This window comes from Puma concolor, chromosome A2 (genome assembly GCF_028749965.1).
Source record: "Puma concolor isolate L17-30 chromosome A2, mPumCon1.1.hap2, whole genome shotgun sequence".
Taxonomy (NCBI): Eukaryota; Metazoa; Chordata; class Mammalia; order Carnivora; family Felidae; genus Puma; species Puma concolor.
In genome coordinates this window covers 79333284-79347565 of record NC_141668.1, presented here as the reverse complement: position 1 = coordinate 79347565, position 14282 = coordinate 79333284, and the positions used below count along the sequence as shown (strand labels likewise).

At 42.9% G+C, this 14282-nt stretch overlaps 1 protein-coding gene across 1 annotated transcript in view; it reads right to left on the bottom strand.

Moving 5' to 3' along the window:
* Nucleotides 1-11065, bottom strand: part of ELAPOR2 (endosome-lysosome associated apoptosis and autophagy regulator family member 2) — a 184950-nt gene extending 173885 nt beyond the window's left edge. Inside the window, exon 1 of the mRNA XM_086696794.1 lies at nt 10767-11065. Within this exon, the coding sequence (XP_086552920.1) occupies nt 10767-10955 (189 nt within the window). The 5' untranslated portion in view covers nt 10956-11065. The remainder of the gene's footprint in view (nt 1-10766) is intronic.
* Nucleotides 11066-14282: the final 3217 nt, after the last annotated feature.

Here is a 14282-nt window from a genome sequence, read left to right as displayed (position 1 = left end):
TGAAATTTCAAAAACACAATCTTAGAACAAAAGACTGTCATTCCAAGCCCAAGAATTCTTAGTCATTTTGCAGTTGCTTTAGTATTTTTGTCAGCCAAACACATGATAGACTTCATTTATTGGAGGAATTTAGTAAGGTACTATGTACCAAACAACAGTGTTTTTAAAAATTGAATATTTTCCTAGGGGCGCCTGGATGGCTCAGTCAGTTAAGCATCTGATTCCCAGTTTCAGCTCAGGTCATGATCTCATGGTTTATGAGACCAAGCCCCACATGGGACTCAAGGCTGAGAGACTGGAGCCTGCTTGGGATATTCATTCTCTCTCTCTCTCTCTCTCTCTCTCTCTCTCTCTCTCTCCCCCTTCCTCCCTCCCTCTCTCTCTCTCTCAAAATAAACTTTAAAAAAGTAAAAATTAAAATAAATAAAAATTAAATTTATTGCTATTTGATGTGTTAAGTAATTCTATATATTTTTAGACCATATATTTTTACAGTCTAAATAACTAATTGCTTTCTCTGGGTATTATATTATCTCAAGACATGTGGACAGGAAAAAAATCTAGAGAAATATATCTTCAGTGTATACTGAATGGTATCCTTACTACCATATATCTAAGAAAAACATTAAATGAAAATACCTAAACAGAAAATTCTCCAAAAAGCTAAGTGATATGAAAAATATTGACTCTCAATAGTGATAAAGAAATGTTAATTACATCAGTGAGACAGCATTTTCCACCATCAAGTTAGTAGCAATAAGTAACAATTTCCAGTGTTGCCCAGGATATAGTTCACATTCTTTGACCTAAGATTTCTGCTGCAAGTAATGTATCTTCAATAATAACAAACTCAGACAATGTTTTATGTTATTATAACATTTGTACATTACAAACAATGAAAAACCTCAGCACCCCAAATTAAATATACTCATTCATTCAAGAAGCATTTATTAAGCATTTACTGTCTCAAGCCCTGTTTGAAACGCCAGGGATAAAGTAGCTTATTTTCAAAGAGAAAGAGAGAGGAAGGGAAGAAGCAACTGGCTTGTCTTGATGGAGCTTGCAACTTATTGGTGGGGGGGGGGGGGTCATAAAAACAAAACAAAAAAATAATTAGAATATATATTATAATGGATGCTGGAAAGTGCTGTGGAGAAAAATGAAAGCACAAAATGAGGATACAAAGGAGGAGGTGGCTATTTTTAACAGGAGTCCCGAGAAAGCCCTACTGAGAAGATGACAAGTGAGTAGAAACCTGAAGCACATGAGGGAGAAAAGCCAAAGAGCTGAATGAAGTTGCAAGCAGAGCAAAGCAGAGGCCCTAAGAAAAGAGCTCACATAACACATTCTAGAAAGAGCAAGGAGACTGGAGAGGCTGAAGCAGAATTAAGAATGGAGAGAGTCCTATGAAACAGGCTTTCTCAAGCGTCATTAGAGGCTTAATGGGAAGTTGGACCACACTGGGTCCTATAAGCCACCAGCTTTGGTTCTGAATGAAGCCTTCAAAGAGCTATGAGTAGTAGAATAACACTTTTTTGGACTTATGTTTTAATGTGATCTCTTAAGTGCTCTGTTGAGATTAAACTAAAGGAGATCTAGACGGGAAGTTATAATCCAGCCAAGAGACGATGGTGGTGTGGCCCAGAAGGTGAAAAGTTCTGACGCTAACTATATTGAAGCAGGACAACAGAGTTTGCTGACAGACTGGATATAGGAAGTAGGAGAAAAAGAAGTCTGTGGAGACTCTAAAGTTTTAGGCCTGAGCCACTGGAAGGGAGTTCTCATTAGAGGAAATGGGGAAAGAGTAGGTTTGGAGCAGTTTCAGGAGCTCAGGTTCAAATGTGTCAGGTTGGAGTTCAACTATCCAAGTGGAGACACCAAGGCTGTGCAAGCTGGGAATCCAGGGAAAGGTCCAGTGAGGAGAGATGTAAATCTGAGAGCTGTCCACGTGTAGATAGTATTTAAAGCTAAGAAACTAGATGATACCACCAAGAGTGTGAGGATGACCAAAAAAAAAAAAAAAAAAAAAAAAAAGACAGGAGGGCCAAGGATTAAGCCTGGAAAGCCCCAGTGTAAGGAAATCAGGGAGATGAGACAGAACCAGTAATGACTGAAGAATCACAGTGTAGAGAGACGCCAAGACAGTGAGGTGTGCCTGAAACCATGTAAAAGTTTTAGTGGTGACAGAGCAACCAAGTCCAGGGCTTCTGACAAGGCAGGGAAAGGTGAGGAACAACAGCTGGATTTAGCAAAGAAAAGATCATCGTTCACCTAGACAAGAGCATATGCGGTGAAATGGTGAAATAAATGACTTACAAGTAAACAAAGGTAGACATTCAAATGATGCAATATTTTGCAATATATTACATATTAAGATATTTATAACTATTATGGAAATATTTACAAAGAAGTGTTAGTGGCATTGGAAAATGGTTATAACAAGAGAGGAAAAGACACAAGACAAGCTCGCTTGTGGTTTTGAAAAGAAAAAGAAAAAAAGAAAGAAAATGTGCAAGTGGAAATGTGCTAAAACATTAATACCAGATATCCCCAAGTGGAAGAACTACAGCTGACTTTTTTTATACTTTATTTTCTAAAATTTTCACAACACACAACCTCAATAATTAGAAAAATACCCCTAGGGCCGCCTGGGTGCCTCAATTGGTTAAGTGCCCAACTTCGGCTCAGATCATGATCTCGCACTTCCTGAGTTTGAACTCCACATCAGGCCCTGTGCTGACATCTCAGAGCTTGGAGCTTGCTTCAGATTGTGTGTGTGTGTGTGTGTGTGTGTGTGTGTGTGTGTGCGCGCGCCCCTCCCCCACTCATACTCTGTCCCTCAAAAATAAATAAAATATTAAAAATTTAAACATGAAAAAAAGAATACCCCTATAAAATACTTTTTAAGTTAACAAATTTCTTATCCACCTCCTAGCCCTTTCATACTTCAATCCATCCCTTCAGAAACACTGTTTTTAACTTCAACGTGCATAATAACTGCTATCTGGATTGCATTAAAATTTACAAAGCATTTTCAAATTCATTAGATTCTCCCAGTAACTCTAATGTAGATAAGGCAGGAGTTACTATATTCATTTTCAGACAAAGAAAGACTCAAAGAGAATGATTTGCACATGGTCACATAAAACGGTGACCGAGTACAAATTTGAATATTGATTGCCCACCTTTGATACTACATCTACTCTAACAAGAAGACACTTTGCAGTTAGAGCAAAGTATACACAACACTCTCCTCCTCTTAAGTAGCAAACATTGGAAAACATTAACCAAAAAGGCTGACCATACTTTCTTTATATTACCATGTTTATCTATTCCAATGTCTATTTCAGAGAGAAACACTCATTAATTCCCATGTTTCCGTCTTCCCTCAGGCCTTAGGCTCCTAGAGAGGGATGACAAGGTCCTCTGCATCCTGTATTAGCAGCAGCATCCTGCCTAGTACCTGGTGTACAGAAGATAACAGAGAAATGCTTTCTGATACACTTCAGGCTAATGGGAGGAGCTCACGCCCCACTGGATGTGATTATTGCAGGAGTTTCTAAAATGCCCTGCAGAAACAGCAATCAGCTTGAGTTATAGCTGAAGGAGTTTTAACGATGAAACAGATCCCTGGGTTTAAGGCAGTAAACTGTACTCCTCCCCTTATAACTAGGACAGTTCAGGGTATAACATAACCCTGGAGAGCTGGCTGTAACAAAGATTGCTGGGCCACAACCCCAGGGCTTCTGATTTAGCAGGCTGTGTGCAAGGCCCAAGAACTTGCATTTCTTACAAGTTTCCAGGTAATGTTAACACTACTAGTCCTATGATCCCACTTTGAGAACCACTGACCTAGAGAAAAGACCTATAAAAGTGAAGATGTGAATAAGCAATAAATAGTATCCTGAACTCCAGAGCTATAAACTGAGTTGAGAATAGACTTCAATATATTCTGATCACTGGGTTTTTATTTCAGTGTCTTAAATCTGGTACAAATGAGAGAAGATGTCAATTAAGATTAAATGTACTATAAAGATCAATTTCTTTTTATAATTTAAAAAGTGGAAGCCACCCACACTACTTTACTTTCAAGGCAGTGATCAGTGCTGCCAGAAAAGAGGACCTACATCTCACTCATCTTTAAAACCCCTAAAGTGTCTTCAACGTAAAGATATTTAATCACTGTCTGTTGAAAAAGATGATGAAGTCCTGCCCTCAATGAGCATATCATGTACTTGGAGGAGTGGGGGAGGATGTTCCGAGCCTCTGGTAAAGCATATGACCTTTGCATGACTTAGAAAATGACGTCTCTCCTGGACTATAAATTGGGAAAAGGTATTCCTTCCTGCAGATGGACGCCGACCTGTGCCAGGACAGCTGGCTGGCCACATGCACACAGGACAGATTCTAGCTCTTACTTGCCCCCCTAGCTGGGTGCCCTTCTTCAGGGCACAACTCACCCAACCGTACAGGATGGTCCTGTGCGTGCAAAACATTTGTAGAACAGCATACACATGCCCGAGAGTAAACAATGGGCTGCGACTAGAATTCGGAGAAAAGATCCTTTGTCTTTAGCAGTTAAAGGGTTGAGGCGTTAAAGAAGGATACAGGAATTAATCCTGGCCGGGCGGCTTCCTTTGTCTGAGATGTTCTATCGTCACCAAGCACAACCTTCATCCAGCAAACCCCTACCCTTCCTTTAGGACTGGGCTTCAACGTCCTTTCCTCGGGAATCCCCTGGACTAGAAGAGCTATACACCCGTCCTGCACACAGCAAATCACACCACGATGGTAAACATGATTGTATGATGGGCTATGTTGTTTCGATTCTGCCCTCACAAGATTATAAAGCTCAGTGTGGGCAGGGCCATATGCATGGTGCGCCATTTCACCACCACCAGTAGCTGGTAGTTAAGTACACAATAAATATGGGTTTAATATTGAAATATTACAGGTAGCTTAGATTAAGAAATGCAAAAAGGGACAAGAAATATCCATGGTTTCTTCAATGGGGAGGAAAAGGCAACCCAAATTTGGCTGGTGTTTTCTGACAATAAAGAAGAAGATCCAAGGCACTTCTGAAGAACGCACTATGATAGGAAAATGTGCCACTCTATACTATGCTCTGCTATTTCCATCCCTTGTGCTAAAATATGACACTTCACAGAACTGTCAACTCTTAGTTTTACATTGTAAATATTGATGGTGTGAAGACTTGTTCGCATTTGCCTAAAACATGAGAAACGGTTCTCAGCGGAAGGACTTGAAATGGAAAATTCACCTCCACAAGCCTCGCAGAAAAGATTATCTCAACTGCTTGAAAACAGAGGCTGGGCCCTAACCTCTTTCCGGGCAGTGTGACTTTAGAATCTCTGACACCCTCCCCCACAGCTCATGACCTTCAGAGACCACCTGCTCAAAGTTTCTCAACTGTTGCCATCCGAATCTGAAACAGAAGATATGGCCATTTGCAATTCTCCTGATTTATGCAGATGTGGAAGACCCAATCTCTTACCTAATCTACAAATGCTGTATAATAAAGTTCTGCTCTATCACCCCTGCCTCGCCTCTCAGTTGATACTCAAGCTATCCCCACCGTTCCACAGGAACCACTCTGGCATTGAGTACCAACAACCTGATGGTCAGATTCAATATTCTATTTAATCCTCATCTTACTGGAGTTTCTTTGGGCAACTGACACCACAACCACCCCTTTCTTCTTCCAAGGCTTTTCTCACCTTCCTCACACTCTGTACAGTCCATTTCCCTTACAGTAGCATTACTTACATGTCTCCTTTGCGGATGCCTTGATTTCTACCGCCTTTAATGTTAGTAAAACCTTACCTTTCATCCTCTTTGTTCCCACTCTCTGGACGAGCATCCAATCCAGCATTTTCAACCATGTCTTTTGTTCAAGTTCAAGTGAACTTGAACAGACCCCTGAGCAACAAGGCCTGATAACCAACTGCCTAATGACCAACTCTACTTAAAGTCAACCTCTCCAGAACCAAGGTCCTCATCTTGTCTTCCTCACTTTCATTCTCAAGGAGGTTAGAGGCACCATCTTCTCCTCAAGCCAGGACCTTTCATTCCCTCACCCTCCACATCCACTTACTGAAAATTCTACCTTCTCCCAGCACAACCGCTGTGCCATCTTCATGTCTGCTTCTTAGCTGAGGTCCATTATCCTTTACCCGGACTATTACAATTGCTCCTAGCAGGTCTTACCCCTTTCTATCTCCTAGCCCTCTAATATGGATTCCATATTGTTGCCAAAGTAGAGCATACTTTATTGCTCCTGATTTTTACATCCTTCTATTGCTCCCCAACACCCACCAAATGAAGACCAGCTTATTAGCATGATATGGAGTACCCTATGATCAAGCTTCTTCTGCTTGCCTCGCAGACTCATCTCTCACTAAACTCTCCAGAGCATGCTGTATTCCAGTTACAAGCTGTTTTGTCTCTCTGCCCTTTTTCAACCTATATTCTACACCAGAGATGTCCTTTCTAGCCCACACTCACATATGATCCTTGTCTGCTTGGCAAATTCCTCTTCATCTTTCAGGTCTCATTCACTTCCTCTACAGGGCGTTTTTATGATCTTTCTCACTAGATGTGACATCCCCTTTCTCCTTTCATGGCACCCAATCACTGCAATTGTTTACATTTCTGTCTCACCCTTACCCAATTAAATTTTTTTTTTTTTAATTTGTAATTTCACATCATCTGACATGTCGCCTGGCACATAGTATAAGCTCAATAAATGTCTGTGGAATAAAATCTGTTGGCAGGACATCATCATCCTCAAGATTCAGAGACCAGTGGAATCGTATTATGCAGGATTTGAGAGCAGTGAACTAAGAATCAAGCTATTTTCTGATTTAATTTTCAAAATTTAAATAATGCAAACATAATCCACTTACTTCTGTTCTTTTTACTCTCATAACTCTATCTTCTAATACCTTACTCCAATTCTGAGTCATCTGTTGGCCTTTATCATTTTTTCCTCTGGCAGTTCCATTAAGTCCTATTATTCAATGAGTCAAAAATTCCATTCCATTCAATTCTTGGATAAGCCTATCCTCTGAAGAAGCTCTGAAATCTCCCCGTAGACCCTTTCTGAAATATCACAATCTAGGTCTACTAATCCAGCAATAATCAACTCTCACATTTATATAGATTTATTTTTCCTTTAATATATAGTAACTTCATCCTCACAACAGAAATAGGTAGGTCAGTTTTTATTACTGTCATTTTACAAGCAATGAACTCGGGCCAAGAAATCCATAGGATGCTTATCCTTCATAACTTTTCCCCACACACAGGCCTGAGAAATTAATTCTGCACATTCTGATGTCCAGTCTTCGTTTTTTCTTTTCTTTAAGCACCATTTACCCAAGTCACATCCTGTTGTCCTCCCTCTGCTGGCACACTGACTTTACGTTTTATTTCTGTCTCCCAACCTATAGCTTTCCTGTCAATACCTGTGCTTCCACTCTACTGATCTGATCACCAGCTGAGTATTCCAAAGTAATCTTTTTTCTCCCTTTTTTGGCTCCATCATCCAATGACTTGACAAAGTAAGTTGTATTTTATGAGTTTCACCCCTGAGTCCAATGCTCTGCAAAAATCTAAGTGAAACTTTATCCATAACCCAGTTGTCTTTTTTTTTTTTTTTTTCCCTGAACTCCAGCAATTATAACTTGACTAGTCCCAGGACAATTTTCTGTGCTCTTTTTCCTTCCCTTGCTTTCCTCCAAAACCAAGCAAGGAAAATCAGAGTCTACGTAACTCAGTTAATCATGACTACTTTTATAAAAATACTGATCAATGAGGGTGAAACTCAAACTCCTGGGGGAAAAAAATATCAGGTTTAGAATTACAGATTTTTCCATCATTTTCAACATTCTCTCAGATTATTGAGAGCTGGCCTTTGTTTCCAGCCTCTGACCCCACTCTTACAATCCTCCCCAGCTCACAGTTCTGTTCTAGTGTGTGCCATTCACCTCTGTTTCTTTTTTTTTTTTTTTAAGTTTATTTATTTTAAGAGAGAGAGCATGCGCACATGTGGAAGGGGCAAAGAGAAAGAGAGAGAACCTCAAGCAGGCTACTTACTGTCAGTGCAGAGCCAGATATGGGGCTCAAACTCACAAACCATGGGATCATCACCTGAACCCAAATCAAGAGTCAGTCACTTAACCAACTGAGCCACCCAGGTGCCCCACCTGTGTGTATTACTAAATAGTGGAAAGGGACAAATGGGCAAGACTGAACACAAAATACTTACTTTATGTCTGTGCTCACAGGAGTTTGGCCTACAATTCCACACCTCTACTTCGGAGGACACCTCTCCCCTACCTCCCAGGACAAGCAGACCCTTACCCTCAGAGCCTGAAAAACACCTGCCCTTCTCCCTTTGCTCTCAAAAATAATGTCAGAGAGAAACCGTGATCAATTCTATAAAACTGTCTCAGCTAGTTAGACCAGATGGCCAGGAGCAAATTTAGCCCCTATGATCCTGCTTGGCCCCTCCAAATTCCAAAGAAAGCTCTAACTCCCAGTCAGTCATCTTACAAATGTTGCCAGTCATCGGAAAGAATATAAATGGATCTGTGCATCACCATTTCTAAAAACACAACGAGCCACAGGCAAGCTCAATACAACCCTCCTCTATGAGTCATTTATTCCCACTTTTGGGGGGAAAATTCAAACGAGACCTCAAGGAATTGAGTCACATGCAATTTCTAAAGTTAGTGCAACAAAGAGTAGAATTAATTGAAGAGAAACTTCCTCAACTTTTTGGCACCTTCCTGCCTTTCATTTCAGTATTTCTTTGTTAGGCTGCAGACTCCTATTCTGTTCTTTCTAGGTGTACCTGTGTGGTCCATGTGGTCATCTAAAGGATCAGATGGGACACCTGGGTGGCTCAGTCAGTTAAGCATCTGATTCAGCTCAGGTCATGATCTCGCAGTTTGTGGGTTCGAGCCCCACGTCAGGCTCTGTGCTGTCAGCTTGGAGCCGGGAGCCCACTTGAGATTCTGTGTCTCTCTCTGCCCCTTCTCTGCTTGTTCTCTGTCTCTCTCTCTCAAAAATAAACATTAAAAAAAAATTTAAAGGATCAGTCTAGTTGTAGTGACCAAAAAGCATCACTCCATTGGCCATGTCTTTCACCCTGAAGGTTCAAGTAGATTCCTCATTACTAAGAATTAGTGTTACAAGACTTCTCATTTCAGAAAAAGGAAGTATGTTGTGCATATTGAGGCCGGGGGCTGGAGGTAAGGCTTTAGGTTTGTCCTGTTACAACTGTTCAACCGGAGGCTATCCAAGAAGCAGCTTCCCATGGAAACGTGGAGGAACGGATCATTCCCAAGTGATAGGTAAAGTTGGAGAACACAGATTACACTACTAATTATATTGATAAACTCTGAAGTTAAACACAGCTGTGTGTTGAGCACTTGCCCTGATTTCCCCAATTGCAATGCTCTGCGTGCTCCCACACGTGCCTTTGATCTGATTCTCTCTCATTTCGGTCTGTCCTGGGACTTGTACTATGGGAGAGGAAGATGAAAATCCAAGGAAGATGGATGAGGTCCAGAACACAAATACTCTACAGTTCAAGCCTGGGTAAAATTCAGAAGTTACAGCATTCACACACAAAGGAACTGTGTCTGGCCATTCTTCCCAGAGGGGCTATGGGCTAACCTATTTTTGCTACAAAAATTAAAATGACCCATCACCCTGATTCCTCACAATCTTCCTAAAAACAGTATTCAATCCTCATATCCTGCCCAATGTAATCACTCAAAGTAGGTCAGAAATGTTGCTTCCTTCCCCTCATTGATTTTCATTAAGAGGATGGACTTTCTGGAACACTAAAAGGAAAGATAAACACCCAATACAACTACCAACGACACCCCCTGTAAATTTTTGGCACGTTAAGTCCAGCTCCCCTAAAAGCAGGAGAAAAACTCATCACCCATAATTATTCTTTCTGGCTGTAAATCAACAGTAATCTCGAACCACAAAATAAACAGTGGCAATGCTTCATCCAGATGAACACCTCCCAAAAGGAGCATATTCACTCTGTCTTTTCTAATTTTCTAGATCACCAACCCGCCTCTTCTCTAAGTACACACTCTTTTATTCTCCCTAATTCATATCCATATTTTGCCAGAAGGATGCCAAGTGATACCACACACTGGCTTAGCAAGTCCCCAGGGCCTCATTAGGAAGCTGAGCGCGGGCGAGGGGGAAGAAGGGGTTGGTAGAGACCCCACAAGGTCTAGGGGAAGCCAGGGGACTGGAGAACGGGCGAGGAGGGGCGGGGAGCGGGGGGAGCGGGAAACCCTCCTGTGGCAGTATCTGGCTCTCTGCAAGAGCTGTGAAGAGACAGGTCTCCAAATCCCAGCAGCGGGGCTTCCCCAGTCTCCCCGCCATCCCACTCGCTGAAATCTCTCCCGAGGCCCCAGGTCCTCAAGCCTGGCACTCTGAAGAGGGCGCCGCAAAGTCCTTCAGTGCCCTGAGAACAGGAGCGCGAACGGAAAAAGCATCACCCAAAAGACAGCAAAGCCACACACCCTCTCTCGGCCAGCCTCCCGGGGCGGGCAACTTCATCCCTGCCACAAACCAAAGCCCCTGTCCCCCAAGGAAGGCAGAAGGCGACGGCGGGGAGGGGGACGAACGGGCACCAGCCTCGCCCCTCTCCTCCCGCTGGTCCTCCCCCTCCCCCGCAAACTCCAGGTAAAGGACCAGGTGCGGCTCACCTCCAGGCAAGGAGGAAGCGGGCGGCCGGAGGAGGAGGGCAGGTCCCCAGCCCAGGCCGCCCGGCAGCCGGCGAGCGCCCAGCAGCAAATCCAGGCGGGGCTCCAGGGCGGCGAGAGCCCGCAGCGGGGAGCCCCCGCCCGCCGCCCCCGGCCCCTCCCCCGCGCCGGCCCCGGGGCGAGGAGCCGCATCTCTGTCCCGCTGCGGTCGGCCGGCCGGCAGGAAGGCAGCCTCCCCGGGTGGGGCGCGCTCGGCTCGCCGCGCGCTCGCCCCCTGCCCGTCCGCCCGCTGACAGCTCGGCTGCGCTCGCTGCCGGGCAGCCGGCGCCGGTGCTCCCGTCACGCCGGAGGGAGGGACCGCGGGGCGCGGGCGCGGCGCGGGGGCGGGACGCGGGGCGGAGACGCGGGGGCCTGGGCGCAGGTGGCGCGGGCGGGGGCTGCGGCCCGGCCGAGCGAGTCCAGTCCGGAGGGGGCTGCGCCGCCGCCGGGCCCGCGCCTCGCGACGCCGCGGAGGGCGAGCGAGGTTGGGGCCCCCCTTGGTGTCCCCGGTCCCCGCAGCCCGCCAGGAGGGGCGCTCCAGGGATGGAGCCAGAGTAAAACGCTGAACACCAGGATATTGTTTATCCGGCGGCGCCGTTTTAAAACCTCCCAGCTGACCCGCATCACACACACTCCCAGATGCGCCCTAGGAACAGCCCTGGGTGAGGATCCAAGCTAGAGGGCGTCAGATCGATTTTTTGATGGTTAGGGTTTGCGTGATATGGCAGGGAGGAAAGGGGAATGAAATATCGATGCAGTTGGTGACTCAGTTTTCTCACCTGCTTAACGAAAACAGTAACCATACCTACCCCCGTAGGGTTGTGAAGAGAATTGAATTAATCGACGTGCATGAAGCACTTAGGGCAGTGCCTGGCAAGCAGTAGGTGCGGTACGGGTTGGTAGTAATAGTGACCACAAGAACAGCTACTCCTCGTGTCATTTCATGGGAACCGTATCACCTTGGGCAAGAAAGCCCTTTCGTTTCTGGAGGAAGCAGTTTTTCCATAAGTACGATTACTGGGGTGGTCTCCATGTTTTCTTTCATTGAAAACATACTGAACGGGGTAGTGGACACCAACTGGTGCACGAAATGGGCATGATGCCTTCCTCACTTTGGGGGATCCCAGAGGTTCCTTCTTGGCCTGCAATTCTGTGATTACATGAATTATCCTGTTATTCAACAGGAGCGCCCAAGTTTCTGAAAATTGAGTACCTGGAGAAATGTACCTGGCAGACTCATAAATTGACCTGAATATTTCTGTGACTCCCTAATATTTTTTTTAAATAAACATTTCCACGTGGAATGTGAAGTCTCTCTCTCTCTCTCTCTCTCGCTCTCTCTCTCATCTGGTTGTAATAATAATGCATGTTTATTGTAAACATTTTGGAAAATACTTAAAAGCATCAGGAAGAATGTAAAAATTAGTAGGGATCCCACCAATGAGACATGACACCGGTAATGGTATTAGCATCTGGAAGACGTTTCTTCATGGTCTTTTAACTGCCTGTGTACTACAAAACTAGAATTATAATCTGTAACTTCTATTTTCCCTTAACAAGGTGAATATTTTCTCAAGTCATTGAAGTCTCTGCCAGCACAGCTCCTTTTTTTTTTTTTTAAGTTTATTTATTTTGAGAGAGAGAGGAGGGGGGAGGGGGAAGGACAAAGAGAGAGGGAGAGAGAGTCCCAAACGTGGGATTGAGAGAGCTCAAACGTGGGGCTCGAACACAGGACCTGTGAGCTCATGACTGAGCTGAAACCAAGAGTCAGATGTCTAACTGACTGAGCCACCCAGGCACCCCTCTGCCAACACAGCTTTAATAGTTGTCTGATAACGTCTGCTCTTTGGAGATACACGATTTTCTATCAGATATTAGGCATTGTTTCTCAAGTATTTGATGTTATAAATAATTCTAGAATGACTGCCACTGGTACATAATCTGTTCACACCTCTACTTTTAATTTCCTATGATGCCTTTCTGCAATTGATGTCATTGGATAGCGTTGTATGTGTATTTTTAGGTTTTGATGACTAGTGCACAAATTCCCAAATTCCAAAAACTTTATATCAGTTGTTTCCAGCAGTTTGAGTATTTCTTTCACATCATTCTAGATTGTAATAAAACTTTAGATATTTACCATTTTGGTAGAAGATGAAAATGCTATCTTATTAGTATTTTAAATGTATTTTTACAATTTGTGACATTAAATAGTTTTTCATATGTATTTTTACTGACTGTATATTTCCTTCTCTTGTCAGTGCACATGAACTTTCCACTGGCACTCTGGCTATTTTTCCATTAAAGTTCCATCTTTTTTATTGGTTTGTAAGCAATCTCTTTTAATTTTTTTTTTTTTAATTTTTATTAGAGAGAGAGAGAGAGAGCAAGCAGAGGAGGGACAGAGAAAGGAAGAGAGGAAATCCCAAGCAGGCTCCTCACAGTCAACCTCGAGCCCTATGCAGGGCTCCAACTCGCTAGCTGTGAGATCAGGAACCTGAGCCAAAACCAAGAGCCAAATGCTTAACCAGCTGAGCCACTCAGGCACCCTAGCAATCTTGTAAGTTTTGTGTACCACACCTTGTTTACCACATATGTCACAAATACATTTCTGTGTGTGTAGTCTTTTAATTTTGTTTCAGGTGGCCTTTTTTGCAGAAGATTGTCATTTTTATGTACTCAAATATAATGTTTCTTTTTGTGATTTCTTCTTATGTTTTATCTTTAGAGACACCTGTGCTTCTACAGATCGTGTAAATGATCCTATAATTTCTTATTTAGTTATTTTCTTTTTATATATTTGTTATTCTTTAATCCATCCAAACTGTGTGAGTCAGATTATATATTTTTTTTATCTGAGCAAGACTTAACAACATGGCTAATGGATAGTTTCTTTCCTTGTAAAAATAAAGATTGTCCTACTTGATGCACATAGGTTACGTGACAATTACAGATTTTCCAGTGAGACATATTATCACTGTCCATAAACAATTTTCTCATTAACAACAAAGTCACAGAAAGAGAAATTTAAAAAACAATACCATTTACAATTGCACCAAAAAGAATAAAATACACAGGTATAAACTTAACTGAGGTGGTAAAAGACCTGTACTCTGGAAACTATAAAATATTGATGAAAGCAATTGAAGATGAAACAAGCAAATGGAAAGATACTCCATGCTCATGTGTTGGAAGAATTAACATTGTCAAAATGTCCATATTACACAAAGCAATTTATAGATTCAATGCAATCCCTATCAAAATACAACAGCATTTTTCAGCGAACTAAAGCAAATTTGTATGGAACCATAAAGGACCCCAAAAGACAAAGAAATCATGAGAAAGAAGAACAAAACTGGAGGTATCACAATTCCAGATTTCAAAATATACTACAAAGCTGTAGTAATCAAATCAGTATGGTATTAGCACAAAAATGGACACAAAGATCAATGATCAGGTCAGAATAGAGACTCCACAGAG